The sequence below is a fragment of the Oncorhynchus masou genome, chromosome 12 (genome assembly GCF_036934945.1).
Source record: "Oncorhynchus masou masou isolate Uvic2021 chromosome 12, UVic_Omas_1.1, whole genome shotgun sequence".
NCBI lineage: Eukaryota > Metazoa > Chordata > Actinopteri > Salmoniformes > Salmonidae > Oncorhynchus > Oncorhynchus masou.
This window is the reverse complement of record NC_088223.1, coordinates 82489750-82513532: the sequence shown is the minus strand read 5'-3', so window position 1 is coordinate 82513532 and position 23783 is coordinate 82489750. Positions and strand designations below refer to the sequence as shown.

The 23783-nt window shown below is 43.2% G+C and overlaps 1 protein-coding gene across 1 annotated transcript in view; it reads left to right on the top strand.

Moving 5' to 3' along the window:
• The window catches only part of LOC135550942 (E3 ubiquitin-protein ligase Jade-2-like), a 121823-nt gene that overhangs the window by 55076 nt on the left and 42964 nt on the right, over positions 1-23783 (top strand). The window contains exon 6 of the mRNA XM_064982227.1: positions 13766-13883. Within this exon, the coding sequence (XP_064838299.1) occupies positions 13766-13883 (118 nt within the window). The remainder of the gene's footprint in view (positions 1-13765; positions 13884-23783) is intronic.

Below are 23783 nucleotides of genomic sequence, written 5' to 3'. Positions count from 1 at the left end.
TCTCCCTAATATCATTATGCCTTGTCCATTACTGTCCTGGTTAGTGATTATTGTCTTATTTTACTGTAGAGCCTCTAGCCCTGCTCGATGTGCCTTAACCAACCATTTAGTTCCACCTCCCACATATGCGGTGACATCACCTGGTTTAAACGTCTCTAGAGACAATATCTTTCTCTGATCATTACTCAATGTCTAGGTTTACCTCCAATGTACTCACATCCTACCATACCTTTGTCTGTACATTATGCTTTGAATATATTCTATCGCACCCAGAAACCTGCTCCTTTTACTCTCTGTTCCGAACGTACTAGGTGACCAGTTCTGATAGCCTTTAGCCGTACCCTTATCCTACTCCTACTCCTCCCCAGGTGCTCTCATTTGTTGACTTCTGTAACCGTAAAAGCCTTGGTGTCATGCATGTTAACATTAGAAGCCTCCTCCCAAAGTTTGTTTTATTCACTGCTTTAGCACACTCTGCCAACCCGGATGTTCTAGCCGTGTCTGAATCCTGGTTTAGGAAGACCACCAAAAACCCTGAAATTTCCATCCCCAACTATAACATTTTCCGACATGATAGAACTGCCAAAGGGGGCGGTGTTGCAATCTACTGCAGAGTTCTGTCATATTATCCAGGTCTGTACCCAAACATTTCATGCTTCTACTTTTAAAAATCCACCTTTCCAGAAATAAGTCTCTCACCGTTGCCGTTTGCTATAGATCACCCTCTGCCCCCTGCTGTGCCCTGCAATCAATTCTCCATATGTGAATTGATTGCCACCCCATCTATCTTCAGAGCTCGTGCTGCTCGGTTACCTAAACTGGGACCTGCTTAACACCCCGGCCATCCTACAATCTAAGCTTGATGCCCTCAATCTCACACGCACCCTCATAGATATCATCTTGCCCTCCAAATACACCTCTGCTGTCTTCAACCAGGATCTCAGCTATCACTGCCTCATTGCCTGCATCCGTAATGGGTCTGCGGTCAAACGACCACCCCTCATCACTGTCAAACTCTCTCTAAAACACTTCAGAGAGCAGGCCTTTCTTTTTTTCTTTTTTTTTACCCCCTTTTTCGCCCCAATTTCGTAGTATCCAATTATTAGTAGTTACTATCTTGTCTCATCGCTACAACTCCCATACGGGCTCGGGAGAGATGAAGGTCAAAAGTCATGCGTCCTCCGAAACATAACCCAACCAAGCCGCACTGCTTCTTAACACAGCGCACATCCAACCCGGAAGCCAGCCACACCAATGTGTCGGAGGAAACACCGTGCACCTGGCGACCTTGGTTAGCTCGCACTGCGCCCGGCCCGCCACAGGAGTCGCTGGTGCGCGATGAGACAAGGATACCCATACCGGCCAAAGCCTCCCTAACCCGGACGACCAATTGTGCGTCACCCCACGGACCTCCCAGTCGCGGCCGGCTGCGACAGAGCCTGGGCGCGAACCCAGAGTCTCTGGTGGCACAACTAGCGCTGCGAGGCAGTGCCCTAGACCACTGCGTCACCTGGGAGGCGTGAGCAGGCCTTTCTAATCGACCTGGCCCGGGTATCCTGGAAGGATATTCACCTCATCCCGTCAGAAGAGGATGCCTAGTTATTTTTTTAAAGTGTCTCACTCACCATCTTAAGTAAGCATGCTCCATTCAAAAAATGTAGAACCAGGAACAGATTAGCCCTTGGATCTCTCCAGACCTGACTGCCCTTGACCAGCACAAAAACATCCTGTGGCATACTGCATTACCATCGAATAGCCCCCGTGATGTTCACCTTTTCAGGGAAGTTAGGAACCAATATACACAGGCAGTTAGGAAAGCAAAGGCTAGCTTTTTCAAGCAAAAATGTTCATCCTGTAGCACAAACTCTAAAACGTTCTGGGACACTGTAAAGTTCATGGAGAATAAGAGCACCTCCTCCCAGCTGCCCACTGCACTGAGGCTAGGAAACACTGTCACCACCGATAAATCCACTATAATTGAGAATTTCAAAAAGCATTTTTCTACTGCAGGTCAATGCTTTCCACCTGGCTACCCCTACCCCAATCAACAGCCCTGCACCCCCCACAGCAACTCGCCCAAGCCTCCCCCATTTCTCCTTCACCCAAATCCAGATAGCTGATGTTCTGAAAGAGCGGAAAAATCTGGACTCCTACAAATCAGCCGGGCTAGACAATCTGGACCCTCTCTTTCTAAAATGATCTGCCGAAATTGTTGCAACCCCTATTACTAGCCTGTTCAACCTCTCTTTTGTATCGTCTGAGATTCCCAAAGATTGCAAAGCTGCCGCTGTCATCCCCCTCTTCAAAGGAGGAGAAACTCTAGACCCAAACTGCTACAGACCTATATCTATCCTACCCTGCCTTCTAAAGTCTTCGAAAGCCAAGTTAATAAACAGATCACCGACCATTTCGAATCCTACCGTACCTTCTCCGCTATGCAATGTGGTTTCAGAGCTGGTCATGGGTGCACCTCAGCCACGCTCAAGGTCCTAAATGATAACATAACAGCCATTGATAAGAGACAATCTGTGCAGCCGTCTTCATCGACCTGGCCAAGGCTTTCGACTCTGTCAATCACCACATTCTTATCGGCAGACTCGACAGCCCTGGTTTCTCAAATGATTGCCTTGCCTGGATCCACCAACTACTTCTCTGATAGAGTTCAGTGTGCCAAATCGGAGGGCCTGTTGTCCGGAACTCTGGCAGTCTCTATGGGGGTGCCACAGGGTTCAATTCTCGTGCCGGCTCTCTTCTCTGTATACATCAATGATGTTGCTCTTGCTGCTGGTGATTCTCTGATCCGCCTCTACGCAGACGACACCATTCTGTATACTTCTGGCCCTTCTTTGGACACTGTGTTAACTAACCTCCAGACGAGCTTCAATGCCATACAACTTTCCTTCCATGGCCTCCAACTGCCCTTAAATGCTAGTAAAACTAAATGCATGCTCTTCAACCGATTGCTGCCCGCAACTGTCCGCCCGTACATCATCACTACTCTGGATGGTTCTGACTTAGAATATGTGGACAACTACAAATACCTAGGTGTCTGGTTAGTCTGTAAACTCTCCTTCCAGACTCACATTAAGCATCGCATCATCTCAATCCGAAATTTAATCTAGAATCGGCTTCCTATTCCTTTCATCCTTCACTCATACTGCCCAAACATACCCTTTGAAAACTGACCATTCTACCGATCCTCATTTCATTTACAAAATAGCCTCCAACACTCTACTCAACACATTGGATGCAGTCTATCACAGTGCCATCCGTTTTGTCACCAAAGCCCCATATACTACCCACCACTGCGACCTGTACGCTCTTGTTGGCTGGCCCTCGCTTCATACTCGTCGCCAAACCCACTGGCTCCAGGTCAAGTCTCTGTTAGGTAAAGCCCCGCCTTATCTCAGCTCACTGGCCACCATAGCAGCACCCACCCATAGCACGTGCTCCAGCAGGTATATGTCACTGGTCATCCCCAAAGCCAAGTCTTCTTTTGGCTGCCTTTCCTTCCAGTTCTCTGCTGCCAATGACTGGAAAGAACTGCAAAAATCACTGAAGCTGTGGACTCATATCTCCCTCACTAGCTTTATAGCACCAGCTGTCAGAGCAGCTCACAGATCACTGCACCTGTACATAGCCCATCTGTAAATAGCCCATCCAACTACCTCATCCTCATACTATATTTATGTATTTATCTTGCTCCTTTGCACCCCAGTATTTCTACTTGCACATTCATCTTCTGCACATCTACAATTCCAGTGTTTAATTGGTATATTGTAATTACTTCGCCACCATGGCCTATTTATTGCCTTACCTCCCTTATCCTACCTCATTTGCACACACTGTATATAGACTTTTTGTACTGTATTATTGACTGTATGTTTGTTTATTCCATGTTTAACTCTGTGTTGTTGTATGTGTCGAACTGCTTTGCTTTATCTTGGCCAGGCTGCAGTTGTAAATGAGCCTACCTGTTTAAATAAAGGTTCAATTAGTTGTGTGTTTTTTTAAAATAGCATGCTAGTGGGCTGTGCTCCTACAGTGGAGGATGCTAATAGGCTAATAGACAATGCTCCCTTTTTGGAGGATGCTACCAGGTTCGTGGGCTGTGCTCCTACAGTCAAGGATGCTAACAGGCTAATGGGGCTGGGTTTGCCAATCAATCAATGGAATGGAGTTTTTGTAGCACATTACAGCTCCTTAGATCCAAACTTAAGTCTTTGCCTCTATCTGTCAGTTACAGAAACCTGCCTACTGTCTGTCTGGTGAGGTGAGTGTAGGGAGGGAGCAGTAACTCTCCATGTGGCTGGTATTTAGTCCCCTACTCACAGTCCCCAGTGTCTGATACTGACACACAGAAGCACGCACAACCTGACGCTCAGTACATCATGAAAATGGGAGAAGAACGTCAATCTTCCACTCCTGTTTTTGTTTGCACACGCAAAGTATATTGACTGAGTTACATTACCACTCCAATCCTCACAGAGACGGAGGCTTAACAAAACAGCTAGTTTCATAACCAGGGTTTTTAATCTGGACATATCTGCCGTGACACTGCTTTGCTCACTTTAATTAAATCAAGACAACCTTGGTGAGGCCTTAGAAAACAGTCTGTGTTTGTGTCCCACATAGCACCCTATTCCCTATATAGTGCACTGTTCCCTATATATCGGTCCCTGGTCAAAAGTGGTGCCCTTTAAAGGTGCTTGGGTGCCATTTGTGACGCTGTCTGTGTGAATAGGCTAACTGAACACAGCAGAACTGTCCTGCTGTTTACTAAAGCCCTGGAAGATCTCCAGACAGATAACGGCCCTTTGCGTCTATTCTGACACAGCAGTCAGAACATTCTGAGCTCTGATTGGACGAGGATGTCTCCCTGGACCCCCCCGGTTGGCGAGGCTTGTGCATAGTGTCAGTGAGTGATTGACAGGAGCTAATAAATTCTCCTCCTGGCTTGGCTCTCTTCTGGGAGGAGGATTCTGGTAGGGAGGTTGTCCTCATGTCTACAGCACAGCACGCCACAGAGCCGCCTTCACAAAGCCTCCTCACTCACTCTACCGTATCCAGCTGCCACAGTCTGGGCTGTCTCTGACCCACTTTTTATCTCTCCTCCCTCCCTTGTTCCCTCTATCCCTCCCCTCCCCCTTTCTTCCCCTGTGTCTTTTGATATGTGAAGCTTTGGTTTCTCTCTCTCAATTCAAGGGCTTTATTGGCATGGGAAACATATGTTAGCATCGCCAAAGCAAGTGAAGTAGATAATAAACAAAAGTGAAATAAACAATTCAAATTTACAATAAACATTACACTCACAGAAGTTCCAAAAGAATGAAGACATTTCAAATGTCCTATTATGTCTATATACAGTGTTGTAATGATGTGCAAATAGTCTCTCCCTTTCTCTCTCTCTGTGTCTATCTGTCTCTGTGTTTATCTGTCTAATCCCGAGAGCCATGTTGTGATGCTGGACTCGTTCCTGTGTCTGCTTAGTAATCAGGATAAATAGCACAATGGATTTGGTTAAATCAGAACATGTTATTGTTCAGTGAATGAGCTTAGATTTCAGATGAAAGTCAGATAGTGTCTTATCATTGGACCTCAATGGATAATGAAGTTATCCACATCCCAACATTCACCTACAGTACCTACAGTACACATTGACTCTGCTCTTGCCCTTTTCACACATTTCTTTGAGGGGATATCTTACACTAACTCATTAAAGTTGTCTCTGCTATATCCATGTAGTCTGTCTGATATTTTTTTTAACTGTTCGAGTATTCACAGATATATATAAAAAAAAAAAAATTTTTTTTTGAATACTCAAAAACCAAAAATCTATTTTAGAATACAAGGCCTGCATTAGAAAAACAATATGTGCGCATTAATCTTTCCAACAAATCGCAACAATGCCTAATTTATCATAACCATTACAGATAATAAATCCTAATTGCTAAATTGTTCCGTGTGTGTGTATATACATATGTATATATATTTTTTTATATTTTTTTAATTTAACAATTATTTAACTAGGAAAGTCAGTTAAGAACAAATTGTTATTTACAATGATAGCCTAGGACCAGTTGGGTAACTGCCTTGTTCAGGGGCAGCATGACAGATTACCTTGTCAGTTCGGGGATTCGATCTAGCAACCTTCCGGTTACTAGTCCAACACGCTAATCACTAGGCTACCTGCTGCCCCGTGTGACTGTGTACATATATACAGTGCCTTGCGAAAGTATTTGGCCCCCTTGAACTTTGCGACCTTTTGCCACATTTCAGGCTTCAAACATAAAGATATAAAATTGTATTTTTTTGTGAAGAATCAACAACAAGTGAGACACAATCATGAAGCGGAACGACATTTATTGGATATTTCAAACTTTTTTAACAAATCAAAAACGAAAGAATTGTGCGTGCAAAATTATTCAGCCCCCTTAAGTTAATACTTTGTAGCGCCACCTTTTGCTGAGATTACAGCTGTAAGTCACTTGGGGTATGTCTCTATCAGTTTTGCACATCGAGAGACTGAAATTTTTTCCCATTCCTCCTTGCAAAACAGCTCGAGCTCAGTGAGGTTGGATGGAGAGCATTTGTGAACAGCAGTTTTCAGTTCTTTTCACAGATTCTCGATTGGATTCAGGTCTGGACTTTGACTTGGCCATTCTAACACCTGGATATGTTTATTTTTGAACCATTCCATTGTAGATTTTGCTTTATGTTTTGGATCATTGTCTTGTTGGAAGAGAAATCTCCGTCCCAGTCTCAGGTCTTTTGCAGACTCCATCAGGTTTTCTTCCAGAATGGTCCTGTATTTGGCTCCATCCATCTTCCCATCAATTTTAACCATCTTCCCTGTCCCTGCTGAAGAAAAGCAGGCCCAAACCATGATGCTGCCACCACCATGTTTGACAGTGGAGATGGTAGGTTCAGGGTGATGAGCTGTGTTGCTTTTACGCCAAACATAACGTTTTGCATTGTTGCCAAAAAGTTCAATTTTTGGTTTCATCTGACCAGAGCACCTTCTTCCACATGTTTGGTGTGTCTCCCAGGTGGCTTGTGGCAAACCTTAAATGACATTTTTTATGGATATCTTTAAGAAATGTCTTTCTTCTTGCCACTCTTCCATAAAGGCCAGATTTGTGCAATATACGACTGATTGTTGTCCTATGGACAGAGTCTCCCACCTCAGCTGTAGATCTCTGCAGTTCATCCAGAGTGATCATGGGCCTCTTGGCTGCATCTCTGATCAGTCTTCTCCTTGTATGAGCTGAAAGTTTAGAGGGACGGCCAGGTCTTGGTAGATTTGCAGTGGTCTGATACTCCTTCCATTTCAATATTATCGCTTGCACAGTGCTCCTTGGGATGTTCAAAGCTTGGGAAATCTTTTTGTATCCAAATCCGGCTTTAAACTTCTTCACAACAGTATCTCGGACCTGCCTGGTGTGTTCCTTGTTCTTCATGATGCTCTCTGCGCTTTTAACGGACCTCTGAGACTATCACAGTGCAGGTGCATTTATACGGAGACTTGATTACACACAGGTGGATTGTATTTATCATCATTAGTCATTTAGGTCAACATTGGATCATTCAGAGATCCTCACTGAACTTCTGGAGAGAGTTTGCTGCACTGAAAGTAAAGGGGCTGAATAATTGTGCACGCCCAATTTTTCAGTTTTTGATTTGTTAAAAATATCCTGGAACACAGTTTGAAATATCCAATAAATGTCGTTCCACTTCATGATTGTGTCCCACTTGTTGTTGATTCTTCACAAAAAAATACAGTTTTATATCTTTATGTTTGAAGCCTGAAATGTGGCAAAAACTGGTTATATTATCTCAAAGTTCAAGGGGGCCAGTCTGTAATATCAACTGGTTATATTATATCCTGGATAATATCAACTTTATATTATATCGCACAGTCTGTAGGCACTGTATGTGTACACAGTCAATAAGAATACGGGGGCCATTTAAGATTAATTTCTTTAAACAGTAATATCAACTGGTTATATTATATCGTGGAACACAGTCTGTAATATCATCTGGTTATATTATATTGTGGAACACAGTCTGTAATATCAACTGGTTATATTATATCCTGGAACACAGTCTGTAATATCAACTGGTTATATTATATCGTGGAACACAGTCTGTAATATCAACTGGTTATATTATATCCTGGAACACAGTCTGTAATATCAACTGGTTATATTATATCCTGGAACACAGTCTGTAATATCAACTGGTTATATTATATCCTGGAACACAGTCTGTAATATCAACTGGTTATATTATATCCTGGAACACAGTCTGTAATATCAACTGGTTATATTATATCCTGGAACACAGTCTGTAATATCAACTGGTTATATTATATCCACAGTCTGTAATATCAACTGGTTATATTATATCACAGTCTGTAATATCAACTGGTTATATTATATCCTGGAACACAGTCTGTAATATCAACTGGTTATATTATATCCTGGAACACAGTCTGTAATATCAACTGGTTATATTATATCGTGGAACACAGTCTGTAATATCAACTGGTTATATTATATCCTGGAACACAGTCTGTAATATCAACTGGTTATATTATATCCTGGAACACAGTCTGTAATATCAACTGGTTATATTATATCCTGGAACACAGTCTGTAATATCAACTGGTTATATTATATCCTGGAACACAGTCTGTAATATCAACTGGTTATATTATATCCTGGAACACAGTCTGTAATATCAACTGGTTATATTATATCCTGGAACACAGTCTGTAATATCAACTGGTTATACTATATCCTGGAACACAGTCTGTAATATCAACTGGTTATACTATATCCTGGAACACAGTCTGTAATATCAACTGGTTATATTATATCCTGGAACACAGTCTGTAATATCAACTGGTTATATTATATCCTGGAACACAGTCTGTAATATCAACTGGTTATATTATATCAAACACAGTCTGTAATATCAACTGGTTATATTATATCCTGGAACACAGTCTGTAATATCAACTGGTTATATTATATCCTGGAACACAGTCTGTAATATCAACTGGTTATATTATATCCTGGAACACAGTCTGTAATATCAACTGGTTATATTATATCCTGGAACACAGTCTGTAATATCAACTGGTTATATTATATCCTGGAACACAGTCTGTAATATCAACTGGTTATATTATATCCTGTCTGTAATATCAACTGGTTATACAACAGTCTGTAATATCAACTGGTTATATTATATCCTGGAACACAGTCTGTAATATCAACTGGTTATATTATATCCTGGAACACAGTCTGTAATATCAACTGGTTATATTATATCCTGGAACACAGTCTGTAATATCAACTGGTTATATTATATCCTGGAACACAGTCTGTAATATCAACTGGTTATATTATATATCTGTGGTTATATTATATCCTGGAACACAGTCTGTAATATCATCTGGTTATATTATATCCTGGAACACAGTCTGTAATATCAACTGGTTATACTATATCCTGGAACACAGTCTGTAATATCATCTGGTTATATTATATCCTGGAACACAGTCTGTAATATCAACTGGTTATATTATATCCTGGAACACAGTCTGTAATATCAACTGGTTATATTATATCCTGGAACACAGTCTGTAATATCAACTGGTTATATTATATCCTGGAACACAGTCTGTAATATCAACTGGTTATATTATATCCTGGAACACAGTCTGTAATATCAACTGGTTATATTATATCCTGGAACACAGTCTGTAATATCAACTGGTTATATTATATCCTGGAACACAGTCTGTAATATCAACTGGTTATATTATATTGTGGAACACAGTCTGTAATATCAACTGGTTATATTATATCCTGGAACACAGTCTGTAATATCAACTGGTTATATTATATCTGGAACACAGTCTGTAATATCATGGTTATTATATCCTGGAACACAGTCTGTAATATCAACTGGTTATATTATATCCTGGAACACAGTCTGTAATATCAACTGGTTATATTATATCCTGGAACACAGTCTGTAATATCAACTGGTTATATTATATCCTGGAACACAGTCTGTAATATCAACTGGTTATATTATATCCTGGAACACAGTCTGTAATATCAACTGGTTATATTATATCCTGGAACACAGTCTGTAATATCAACTGGTTATATTATATCCTGGAACACAGTCTGTAATATCAACTGGTTATATTATATCGTGGAACACAGTCTGTAATATCAACTGGTTATATTATATCCTGGAACACAGTCTGTAATATCAACTGGTTATATTATATCCTGGAACACAGTCTGTAATATCAACTGGTTATACTATATCCTGGAACACAGTCTGTAATATCAACTGGTTATATTATATCCTGGAACCCAGTCTTCCAAAAGGCAATAACCTCAGCAGTGGAGCTAGCTTGTAGAAGCCTATAGCTGTGTAATGGCATAGCCTTGTTTGTTCATTTATCAGACAAGACGCCTTTATTTCCCAAGCCCTTAACACAGTTAAAACACCTATTGTTTCAAAAAAATAGACACAAAAAAAAACAACAGAATATGACGGAATAAAATAGAACAGAATATTTTTCAAATGAAAAAGGTTGCCAGTGGTGCGCATTTTGTGCCTGGAACACTTCTTCTCAGACTGATCATTTGAAATGGGGCTTGAAAGACCATTTCTTTCAGTGGTTTTATTGGCATTTATTTCTGTCGGCCAATTGTGAGCTTGTGTGTGCACTCAGCACGCGTGTGTGAAGGGAGCACTCGGAACGCAATTGAGTGAATGAGACTTGGCGGGGAGAATGGTGTGATACTTGGTTTGTTTTTTGTTGTGCCCCACAAATGGACATATTTGTGCAGCCACAAAGCACATTCCACCAAATAGTTTTACAGTATTTACATTTTTTTTTATCTCTGGTTAAAGGTGGAGCTTTGACGTCCATTCGAGGATTCTATTACTCATACCCATCCCTACTACTATCCCTGGCTACTCAGTGACTCAGAGCTGAGGGCTGCACCCTATTCCCTGCATAGTGCACTAATAATGACCAGAGCCCTATATATTATACTACTATATAGTGCACTATACAGGGAGCCATTTGGGCAACATTTGGGTCATAATTCCCTGTCCCTCTGGGGCTCTGGCCAGCCCCTCTAGTTCATGTGGCTGTTACTCTAGGATCAGGGGTAACGTCGTCTCTAACGCGTGTTGTGCCCTTTAAGCCCGGGGCCAACCTCATTTCCAAAGCGCGTTCCATACATGGTCATCAGGGGAGTGACATCGGTGCTCTGATAGTGGGCACGCAGACCTGTTCACCAGAGCATCTGGTGTCATCAGGCCTTAATTAAATCAACAGGTGTCTGGCAGGAGAGGAGAGTGCCTTGCTTAGCCCACTTCAGAGAGAGACCCTGCTTAGCAGTTATCTGTGCTCTGATCCAGGGACAGAAATGTCAGAAGGAAAAGGATAGTCTGTATTGGATAGAGGTTTATAGGTGTCCGAAAAGGCACCCTCTTCCCTACATAGTGCACTATAAAAGGAATAGAGTCCTATATATTAGGGAGGGAGGGAGGTGAATGTCTGCCCTCCACTTATCCCCATTCCTCTCTGTGTTGCTTAGGGGCAGAGAGGTATTTGTGTTGAGAACAGTTTCCCCCCCACCACTCATAATCAAACACAGATACTGAACGTTGTGTCCCACATTGTGTCTATTTTTATCCTACTTGGAAGTAATGGAATACTGGCCACTCAGTAAACAACCGAGCAGAGAGAGATATCAAACATTAAGCCTGTGGTTTTCTCCTCCCACACAGCGGCAGTGTGTCGGCCATATCTCCTCTGTTAACCATTTGTTAATGTACTTTTCCCATCAGCTGAATACATTGGGACACAATTACGGTTTTGTTCCTGGTGGGGCTAAACATTGCAGGGAGAGGAGAACAGCCATGCTTGTTCTGTGTGTGTGTTGTTGTGTTGTGTGTCTGTGTGTATGTGTGTTGTGTGCTTGAGTTGTCTGTGTGTGTGTGTTTGTCTTCATGCATGCTTACGTGCGTGTATTGTGTGGCGGGCGGCCAGACAGAGGGAACAAATCTGTCTTTGTTGACAGTCTGGGTGGCTCAGCTCTGCCATGCTGTACCATCTCAGTGACAGGATGGACACCTCACAACACAGACAGATCTGTTCCCTCTGTCTGTCTGCCTGCCACAAACATGCACGCAGACTCCTCTCCTCTATCTATCTGTGTCTCTCTCCCCCAGCCCCTCTTCCCATCATCACTATGACTAATCATTAGTCACACACTCTCAGGAACATTAATAAAGATGTCCACTGAGATATACTGGGGAGGAAAAACACACTCTCACACAGGACACACTGGGGGCATTCAGACGTGTGTGTATCCTGTCCCTGGCTGTGAGCCAGCCCCTGCCTGGTTTACTGGTAACTACTCACAGTGGATTGGCTATGGCCCAGACAGGCAGAGAGCTCCCTGGGAGGAATCTAGTCGCTCCAACTCTCCACAACACACACACACACACACACACACACACTGCTCCTCCACCAGCCACATTTTGTCCCACTGCCAAACCAGAGCCCCCAAAACTCACATAAAAACATATGAAAGTGATTTGACAGTGTGTGTGTGTGTGTGTGGAGGGGGGACTTGGGAATGCTGCTGCTAAGATAATTAGGCTAGCTATAAGTCTGGGCTTGCAGACTGGTGCTCCTACGCCTGGCTGCAGTCTAGTTGCACCTCTACCCCTAACCCTTTGGGAGGCTGAGACTGAATACAGAGAGAGTGGGAGGGAGGGAAGCTGGGTGGTTTTAATGGGTCATTTCTCTGCTGTGTGTGTTCCTCTGTACATCAGGTGAGGAACCTGGTTATTATAATGGTTCAGATGACTGTGTGTGTTCCTCTGTACATCAGATGAGGAACCTGGTTACTATAATGGTTCAGAGGACTGTGTGTGTTCCTCTACAACAGGTGAGGAACCTGGTTATTATAATGGTTCAGAGGACTGTGTGTGTTCCTCTGTACGTCAGGTGGGGAACCTGGTTATCATAATGGTTCAGAGAACTGTGTGTGTTCCTCTGTACATCAGGTGAGGAACCTGGTTATTATAATGGTTCAGAGGACTGTGTGTGTTCCTCTACATCAGGTGAGGAACCTGGTTATTATAATGGTTCAGAGGACTGTGTGTGTTCCTCTGTACATCAGGTGAGGAACCTGGTTATCATAATGGTTCAGAGGACTGTGTGTGTTCCTCTGTGCGTCAGGTGAGGAACCTGGTTATTATAATGGTTCAGAGGACTGTGTGTGTTCCTCTGTATGTCAGGTGGGGAACCTGGTTATTATAATGGTTCAGAGGACTGTGTGTGTTCCTCTGTACATCAGGTGAGGAACCTGGTTATTATAATGGTTCAGAGGACTGTGTGTGTTCCTCTACAACAGGTGAGGAACCTGGTTATTATAATGGTTCAGAGGACTGTGTGTGTTCCTCTGTACATCAGGTGAGGAACCTGGTTATCATAATGGTTCAGAGAACTGTGTGTGTTCCTCTGTACATCAGGTGAGGAACCTGGTTATTATAATGGTTCAGAGGACTGTGTGTGTTCCTCTGTACATCAGGTGAGGAACCTGGTTATCATAATGGTTCAGAGGACTGTGTGTGTTCCTCTACATCAGGTGAGGAACCTGGTTATTATAATGGTTCAGAGGACTGTGTGTGTTCCTCTGTACATCAGGTGAGGAACCTGTGCTACATGGTGACGCGGCGGGAGAAGATGAAGACTTCTTTGTGTGACCTCCAGGAGAAGATCTTCCACCTGCAGATCCAGCTGCTGGAGGAGGACCTAGCTGGAGGTGAGTGGCATACATACACACACACACACACACACACACACACACACACACACACACACACACACACACACACACACACACACACACACACACACACACACACACACACACACAGCACCCTATTCTGTCCTGCTCTGGGTCTACAGGAAGGGAACCTTTAAGACTAGAATGTAGACTATCTCTATCCTCATAGGCCGATAAAATGGCCCCCTATTCCTTTTCTAGTGCGCTACTTTTGACCAGGGCACCACAGGGCAAGGGTGGCATTTCAACCATACTGCTCCTACTCTCCCTGACCTCAGTTCAGCCGAGCCGGTCATGTGAGTGGTACTGTCGTAATAGTAGTCCATGTCCTCAGTCTGTCCCCAGTACTGGACCCACAGTAACACTCACAGGCCTGACAGTCCTGACACTCTATTACACTGGCTGAAGTCAAGGGCTTAGGCTAGAGAGTACGAGGACTTCCCCTGTGTGTCTGTCAGTAGGAATGGGAAATGAGCCAGTCTGATACAGAATAACTAGCTAGGGCTCCCTGGAGGGAAGAACTAGAGTGTGTGTGTGTGTGTGGGGGGGAGGGGGGGGATTTATGTGCATAACATTTGAAAGAGGAGTAGGCTATGTTGGTTCAGGTGTGTGTTGAGTGGGTCCTGTGTCTGTGTGGAAATGGAAGGGTGTGTGTATGGGCGGTTGTGTGTGTGTTTCGGTGTGTTGGCCCGGGGAGTTGTGTGAGTCTCCCAGGCCTGTACTAATTTGCAGTGTTCATCATTCCAGAGCCCCGAAAGCCCGCCGCTGTGTATTAAGACCTCCTGACTCGGCACTTTTCACTGCTATCAGGGGCCTGTGTTGGCCACCCGGCTCTATGCAGCCATAGTTATTCACACAGGGGCCCAAACACACAGACAGCCCCGTGAAGGAACACTGCTTCAGGGGATGCGTCGCAAATGACATCCTATTCCCTATGGGCCCTGGTCAAAAGCAGTGCACTATAAAGGGTTTAAGGTGCAGTTTTGGACGGAGACAGGTCCTCTGTCTGCACCCTCAGATGGAGAAAGATGAGGCTGTCAGTATCATAATGACTGGATGACGTCTCCCTCATCCCTTTATTTCTCCCTACTTCTCTCTCTCTGTCTTTCTCTTTCCTTCTCTATCAATTGCTTTTTCGCTCTCTCTATCTTACCCACTTTCTCTCTCTCTCTCTCTCTCCATCCCCCCACTCTCTCTATATACTGTATCTATCCCCATCCCTTTCTCTCGGTCTCTCCTTCTCTTTCTCTGCTGGGGCCTGGCTCTCATGGCATACAGAGGAACACACACAGCCATCTTCTTCTCAGAACTCACTTTCTTTACTGCTGCTAGCTCACAAAAAACATCCGTTTGCTTGTCATGTATTTTTTGTATTTTTTATTTAACCAGGTAGGCCAGTTGAGAACAAGTTCTCATTTACAACTGCGACCTGGCCACGATAAAGCAAAGCAGTGCGACAAAAACAACTCAGAGTTATACATGGGATAAACAAACATACAGTCAATAACACCATAGAAAAATCCACGTACAGTGTGTGCAGATGTAGTAAGATCAGGGAGCTAAGGCAATAAATAGGCCATAGTGGCGAAATAATTTAAATTTAGCATTAACACTGGAGTGATAGATGTGTAGATGATGATGTGCAAGTAGAGATACCGGGGGTGCAAAAGAGCAAAAAAACAATATGGGGATGAGGTAGTTGGGTGGGTTATTTACAGATGGGCTGTGTACAGATGCAGTGATCGGTAAGCTGCTCTGACAGTTGATGCTTAAAGTTAGTGAGGGAGATATAAGTCTCCAACTTCAGTGATTTTTGCAATTCGTTCCAGGCATTGGCAGCAGAGAACTGGAAGGAGAGGCGGCTAAAGGAGGTGTTGGCTTTTGGGATGACCAGTGAAATATACCTGCTGGAGTGTGTGCTACGGGTGGGTGTTGCTATGGTGACCAGTGAGCTGAGATAAGGCGAGGCTTTACCTAGCAGAGACTTGTAGATGACCTGGAGCCAGTGGGTTTGATGTCAAATATGTAGCGAGGGCCAGGAGTGTTGTATGACATTGAAGCTTGTTTGGAGGTTTGTTAACACAGTGTCCAAAGAAGGTCCAGATGTATACAGAATGGTGTTGTCTGCATAGAGGTGGATCAGAGAATCACCAGCAGCAAGAGCGACATCATTGATGTATACAGAGAAAAGATTTGGCCCTAGAATTGAACCCTGTGGCACCCCCATAGAGTCGAATGCCTTGGCCAGGTTGATGAAGACGGCTGCACAGTACTGTCTTCTATCCATGGAGGTTACGATATTGTTTAGGATCTTGAGCGTGGCTGAGGTGCACCCATTACCAGCTCGGAAACCACATTGCATAGCGGAGAAGGTACGGTGGGATTCGAAATGGTCGGTGATCTGGTTGTTAACTTGGCTTTCGAAGACTTTAGAAATGCAGAGCAGGATGGATATAGGTCTGTTACAGTTTGGGTCCAGAGTGTCTCCCTCTTTGAAGAGGGGGATGACCACGGCAGTTTTCCAATCTTTGGGGATCTCAGGCTAGTAATAGGGGTTGCAACAATTGCGGCGGATAATTTTAGAAAGAGAGGGTCTAGATTGTCTAGCCCAGCTGATTTGTAGGGGTCCAGATTTTTCGGCTCTTTCAGAACATCAACTATTGGGCTCTGGGTGAAGGAGAAGCGGGGAGGGGCTTGGGCAAGTTGCTGTGGAGGGTGCAGAGCTTTTGGCTGGGGTATGGGTAGCCAGGTGGAAAGCATGGCCAGTCGTAGAAAAATGCTTTTTGAAATTCTCGATTATCGTAGATTTGTCGGTGGTGACAGTGTTTCCTAGCCTCAATACAGTGGGCAGCTGGGAGGAGGTGCTCTTATTCTCCATGGACTTTAGTGTCCCAAAACTTTTTGGAATTAGTGCTACAGGATGTTTGAAAAAGATAGCCTTTGCTTTCCTAAATGACTGTGTATATTGGTTCCTGACTTCCCTGAAAAATTGCATATCGCGGGGGCTATTCGATGCTAATTCAGTACGCCACAGGATGTTTTTGTACTGGTCAAGGGCAGCCAGGTCTGGATGGATATAAGGGCTATATCTGTTCTTAGTTCTACATTTTTTGAATGGGGCATGCTTATTTAAGATGGTGAGGAAAGCACTTTTAAAGAGCAACCAGGTATCCTCTACTGACGGGATGAAAGGTCAATATCCTTCCAGGATACCTGGGCCAGGTCGATTAGAAAGGCCTGCTCGCTGAAGTGTTTTAGGGAGCGTTTGACAGTGATGATGGGTGGTTGTATGACTGCGTACCCATTACAGACGCAGGCAATGAGGCAGTGATAGCTGAGATCCTGGTTGAAGACAGCAGAAGTGTATTTATAGGGCAAGTTGGTCAGGATGATATCTATGAGGGTGCCTATGTTTGCGGATTTGGGGTTGTACCTGGTAGGTTCCTTGATAATTTGTGTGAGATTGAGGGCATCCAGTTTAGATTGTAGGACGGCCGGGGTGTTAAGCATATCCCAGTTTAGGTCACCTAACAGTACGAGCTCTGAAGATAGATGGGGGGCAATCAATTCACATATGGTGTCCAGGGCACAGCTGGGGGCTGAGGGGGGTCTATAACAAGTGGCAACAGTGAGAGACTTATTTCTGGAAAGGTGGATTTTTAAAAGTAGAAGCTCGAACTGTTTGGGCACAGACCTGGATAGCCTGCAGAGTTCTGTCATACTATCTCTGCAGTAGATTGCAACTCCGCCCCTTTGGCAGTTCTATCTTGACTGAAAATGTTGTAGTTGGGGATAGAAATCTCAGAATTTTTGTTGGCCTTCCTAAGCCAGGATTCTGACACGGCTAGGACAGGGCTGTTGCGGTGACCATATTACTGGCACACCAGCGTACATGAGTCATGAAGGCAGTCAAATGAATTACCATTTAGTCACGATAATTGCTGTAGGCTCCTCTAAGCTCTGATGCCACTGATGGTCATTAGTAGCCTACCAAACTTGCTAACGGTCTGTTGCTAATGTCCTGTATTAATGTCCTGTACTCTATTGTCTCTCTAATTACTCTGACATCAATGCAAATGCAATCGAAAATCACATCAAATACTTCATTAGAGTCCATGACATCATGTTGCTCTACATTTCTATAGGCTATGCAATTGTGGGAGAAAACAGAGTGATGGCCGCTAAGAAAAAGAGGAGGATCCCATCCGCTTTCTTCAGGCTTGGAATACTATATTTATTTCTCAACTTTCCTAATATTAAGCACATTGCTTATCTATACAACAGTAGTATAGCCTTCCTGGCTGGCATGAAAATGGACCACAGGAAAAGGGATAACATGTATTTTTTCCCCTGCACCTGTTTTGAGACAGGTGCATGATAATTGTACATTCTATATCAAAACAAGTTTCACACATATATTATTTAGTATATGTAAAGACAAGATTAAATTAATAATAGTCTAATAGGTGACAATATTAGCCTGTCACTTGTGAATGATATATTATCACTTGTGAATGATGCCCAGCTTAAGGCAAGAAACAATGCCTTTTTTGTGTGACTATTTCTAATCATAGTCGCACACCTCATGTAGCCTAGCCCATAGGCCTATATGTTTTAATAAGGTTAGTATCACACCTCATGTAGCCTAGCCCATAGGCCTATATGTTTTAATAAGGTTAGTATCACACCTCATGTAGCCTAGCCCATAGGCCTATATGTTTTAATAAGGTTAGTATCACACCTCATGTAGCCTAGCCCATAGGCCTATATGTTTTAATAAGGTTAGTATCACACCTAGGCCTATATGTTTTAATAAGCACACCTATGCCCCCATAGGCCTATATGTTTTAATAAGGTTAGTATCACACCTCATGTAGCCTAGCCCATAGGCCTATATGTTTTAATAAGGTTAGTATCACACCTCATGTAGCCTAGCCCATAGGCCTATATGTTTTAATAAGGTTAGTATCACACCTCATGTAGCCTAGCCCATAGGCCTATATGTTTTAATAAGGTTAGTATCACACCTCATGTAGCCTAGCCCATAGGCCTATATGTTTTAATAAGGTTAGTATCACACCTCATGTAGCCTAGCCCATAGGCCTATATGTTTTAATAAGGTTAGTATCACACCTCATGTAGCCTAGCCCATAGACCTATATGTTTTAATAAGGTTAGTATCACACCTCATGTAGCCTAGCCCATAGGCCTATATGTTTTAATAAGGTTAGTATCACACCTCATGTAGCCTAGCCCATAGGCCTATATGTTTTAATAAGGTTAGTATCACACCTCATGTAGCCTAGCCCATAGGCCTATATGTTTTGATAAGGTTAGTATCACACCTCATGTAGCCTAGCCCATAGGCCTATATGTTTTGATAAGGTTTGTATCACAACTAAAGTGGCCAAATAACTTCTGTAAAGGAAGCACATTAATCCGCTTTACAATGGGTGTAGAGCCTAACTGGCATACAGCGTATGCAGCGTGTGAGTTTGAAGTTGGGGGAAGATCATTTTCACCATACAAATTCACCTTTATAATAAAAGCATTACATGCATAATCGCATTTGTGATAACTTTTAATAATTGTGTTTCCCCACTAATGGAACATTTGTGCTTAAAGCGTACTGCCATGTGTGCATTGCTGCGCTTATTATGTGAATTAAAAGCCTAATACAGTGGGGCAAAAAAGTATTTAGTCAGCCACCAATTGTGCAAGTTCTCCCACTTAAAAAGATGAGAGGCCTGTAATTTTCATCATAGGTACACTTCAACTATGACAGACAAAATGAGAAGAAAAATCCAGAAAATCACATTGTAGGATTTTTTTATGAATTTATTTGCAAATTATGGTGGAAAATAAGTATTTGGTCACCTACAAACAAGCAAGATTTCTGGCTCTCACAGACCTGTAACTCCTTTTTTAAGAGGCTACTCTGTCCTCCACTCGTTACCTGTATTAATGTCGCAGCAAATAAGAACTTGTTCTGAACTGGCCTACCTAGTTAAATAAAGGTGAAATAAAAATAAAATAAAAATTTTAAGCTAAACATTCTGATCGGTTGCGTCAGCCTCATTGCGTAATATTTTGGGGGAATTCTAGTGGTAGTATTAATTTAGGATCGACTGCATCCCACAACTGTCCCAGACTATGTTTGTAATATTTATTTATTGCAAAGAATAGAATAGTTTGACTTTTGTACTACTGGGGATAGTAGATTGACGTAGGCAATTTTCTTTGCTATTTGTTAGGCGTACTCATCATGTTGGCAGACAAAAAGTTATGGTGGACAGTTGTTCCAATATCTTCAATATGCACCTCAGAATTGGATAAGGACGTGCGCTGTTGCGTCCTAGATGTGTCTGTCTTCACTTGTAGCCTGTGAGAAAGACCCGATCACGTGATGGAGAGCCATGTGAGTGAGATGAGTTGCTTCGGGGCGGGCAGCATTTAGGGAGGAGGGTTCCAAAAGGCATGGATATTTTTAGGGTGCATTATGATGGCCACACAAAGGAGATGCTGCCGGAAATTCGAGGCATTATCAAGTGCTTCTCAAATTGTGAATGAGAGACTGATGAAGTGTGTACAGCCTGCGCAAGAAAACAAAGCAGAACTTTTTTCATTAGAGTCTCATCATACATCCTTACAATGTGTTAAAAGTCAAAACATGTAGCCCAACGTTTGTAGAACAACTAAAGTTACATTAATAACTCTAAATTAAGCATATAGGAGCACCTATTTTTTGGGAAACCGCTCAACACAGAATAGTCGCATGTGCGCACTCCCTCAAATAGATAGGAGAAAATATCCTTTCTATTTTATTCAGCTTTGTTCAAATGTATTCTTCATACTATAAAATAGTGTAAGATAATGCCACAGCATTCTAAGCAAATCTTGTCTGCTAAATGTACTCGTGTAGCCCACAGACATGGCATAGCCCGATCGGGACCGAACATAAGGACAACTCAGAGTATGCTATTCTGTTCTTCTGAAATAGACTACATTTTTTTCATATCACGTTTCTTTATACCTGTCGAAAATAAATAATGGATTTATTGTGAAGGTGTAGGCTTTATTACATGGATTTAATAGACTTTTTAAAATGTAGATATTCCAGAGGTCTGCATCAGTGTGTGGATCCAGGAGATGCTGAATGTGTTTATGTTGATTAACGGTCAATTGCCGTGGGACCGACAGTTATTTGCTTGACAATCACCGGCTGACGAAATTTCGTGACCGCCACAGCGCTAGTCATGGAGACCCCCCCCCCCCGGTCAAAATAAGTGCACTATGTAGGGAATAGGATGCCAATATAGGATGCAGGCCATGTCTGGGTCTCAGCTCCCACAGGGAGAAAATACTGCTCTGTATCTGTCTATCTAGTCCTTAGAGTAAGCCACTCAAGTGAGTCACATGCTTTTAGGGCTGAACACAGCCGTAGTTGAAGAGCAGCAGTCCCTGTAAGCACTGCAAATCAGGGAGGGTCCTGCCCATCTGCCTCTACAGCAGTGGGACACTGGGGCAGGCTCTGTTCCAATACTTTACACATGCATCCTTCCCTCCTTCCTTCCTTGTAGTCATATGGGAATGGAACCCTGAAATATTCACTAATCCATTATGAAGGGTCCATTCCACGACCTATTACATCAAGGAGGAAAGGATACATGTTTAAGGTATTGGACAAGGAAGATCGGAAGAAGGTGAGTTTTGAAAGTATTAGAACAGGGCCACATACTGCTGTCCTGAACTCACCCTTGTTCAGATTATCACAGGAAGGAAGCCACAGCAGTGTAATTCTGTATGTATCAATGTAGTGAGAAGGTAATGTACTTGTATATCCTGTGTCTGTTTCTCTCAACCACAGCCCTACAATGCAGTTGATGGTGGCTTGTGTTTGGGATATCTGATCGTGTATCTCTGTGTGTGTGTGTCAAGAGGGAACTCTGGGGCTGAGGGAGCGTGAGAGGAAGTGTGAAAGAAAGAGAGGAAGTGTGAAAGAAAAAGGCTCTGTGGTGTCGCGCTAACGAGCGCAGGTAAGAGGTGGGACACTGTGCCTCACACACACACACACATACCGCAGCTGAGCAAGCCCAGGAAGAGAGGAAATGAATCACACACTTCGAAAAGACAAATCCCTTTGCGAACATGACAAGGAAATCAAATTGAGGAGAGCAGAGAAGGAGAAGTGACAGAGAGAGAGAGCAGAGAAGAGAGAGAGCAGAGAAGAGAGAGAGCAGAGAAGAGAGAGAGAGCAGAGAAGAGAGAGAGAGCAGAGAAGAGAGAGAGCAGAGAAGAGAGAGCAGAGAAGTGAGAGAGAGCAGAGAAGTGAGAGAGAGAGCAGAGAAGTGAGGGAGAGAGAGCAGAAAAGTGACAGAGAGAGAGCAGAGAAAAAGTGACAGAAAGAGAGAGCAGAGAAGAAGTGACAGAAAGAGAGAGCAGAGAAAAGGAAGAAATGACAGAAAGAGAGAGCAGAGAAGTGAGAGAGCAGAGAAGTGAGAGAGCAGAGAAGAAGTGAGAGAGCAGAGAAGAAGTGAGAGAGAGCAGAGAAGAAGTGAGAGAGAGCAGAGAAGAAGTGAGAGAGCAGAGAGAGAGCAGAGAAGAAGTGAGAGAGAGCAGAGAAGAAGAAATGAGAGAGAGCAGAGAAGTGACAGAAAGAGAGAGCAGAAAAGAAGTGCCAGAAAGAGAGAGCAGAGAAAAGGAAGAAATGACAGAAAGAGAGAGAGAGCAGAGAAAAGGAAGAAATTACAGAAAGAGAGAGAGAGCATAGAAAAGGAAGAAATGACAGAAAAGAGAGAGAGAGCAGAGAAAAGGAAGAAATGACAGAAAGACAGAGCAGAAAAAGGAAGAAATGACAGAAAGAGAGAGAGAAGAAAAGGAAGAAATGACAGAAAGAGAGAGCAGATAAAAGGAAGAAATGACAGAAAGAGAGAGCAGAGAAAAGGAAGAAATGACAGAAAGAGAGAGAGAGCAGAGAAAAGGAAGAAATGACAGAAAGAGAGAGCAGAGAAAAGGAAGAAATGACAGAAAGAGAGAGAGAGAGAGCAGAGAAAAGGAAGAAATTACAGAAAGAGAGAGAGCAGAGAAAAGGGAGAAATGTCAGAAAGAGAGAGCAGAGAATAGGAAGAAATGACAGAAAGAGAGAGAGAGCAGAGAAAAGGAAGAAATGACAGAAAGAGAGAGAGAGCAGAGAAAAGGAAGAAATGACAGAAAGAGAGAGAGAGCAGAGAAAAGGAAGAAATGACAGAAAGAGAGAGAGAGAGCAGAGAAAAGGGAGAAATGTCAGAAAGAGAGAGCAGAGAATAGGAAGAAATGACAGAAAGAGAGAGAGAGAGAGCAGAGAAAAGGAAGAAATGACAGAAAGAGAGAGCAGAGAAAAGGAAGGAGAGAGAGAGAAATGCAACTGAACTGACAACAATATTTTCAAATGTCTCTCCAAGTAGGACTGTTGCAGAGGATGAGTTTTTCACACAAATAGCCAACGTATCACTCATTAATATATACTCTATCCTATTCACAGTCACACACAAACACTTACCGACACTGTGTTCAGGCACACACCCACACAACAGATTTGTAAAACAACATGGACAGATGGGTATACACACACCATGGGTAGCCTCAGTGTGAAACACAACCCACCGGGAGGACACAGTGAGGTACCACTCAGGTCCTCTCATGCATGTCCGGCTCCTCCATGTTAGGGGAAGCATGAGGGAAGGAGGCCAGTGGGAGCTCCACACAGTACAGTACACCCCAGTGCCGCCACACTTCAGCCTATATTATAACCAACATGAGAGGAAGCCTGGCGTGCACGCCGCCCGCTCCACTAAGCAGCGGGAGTGTGGTAAACCATGTCCCCCAACAATAAGGGCC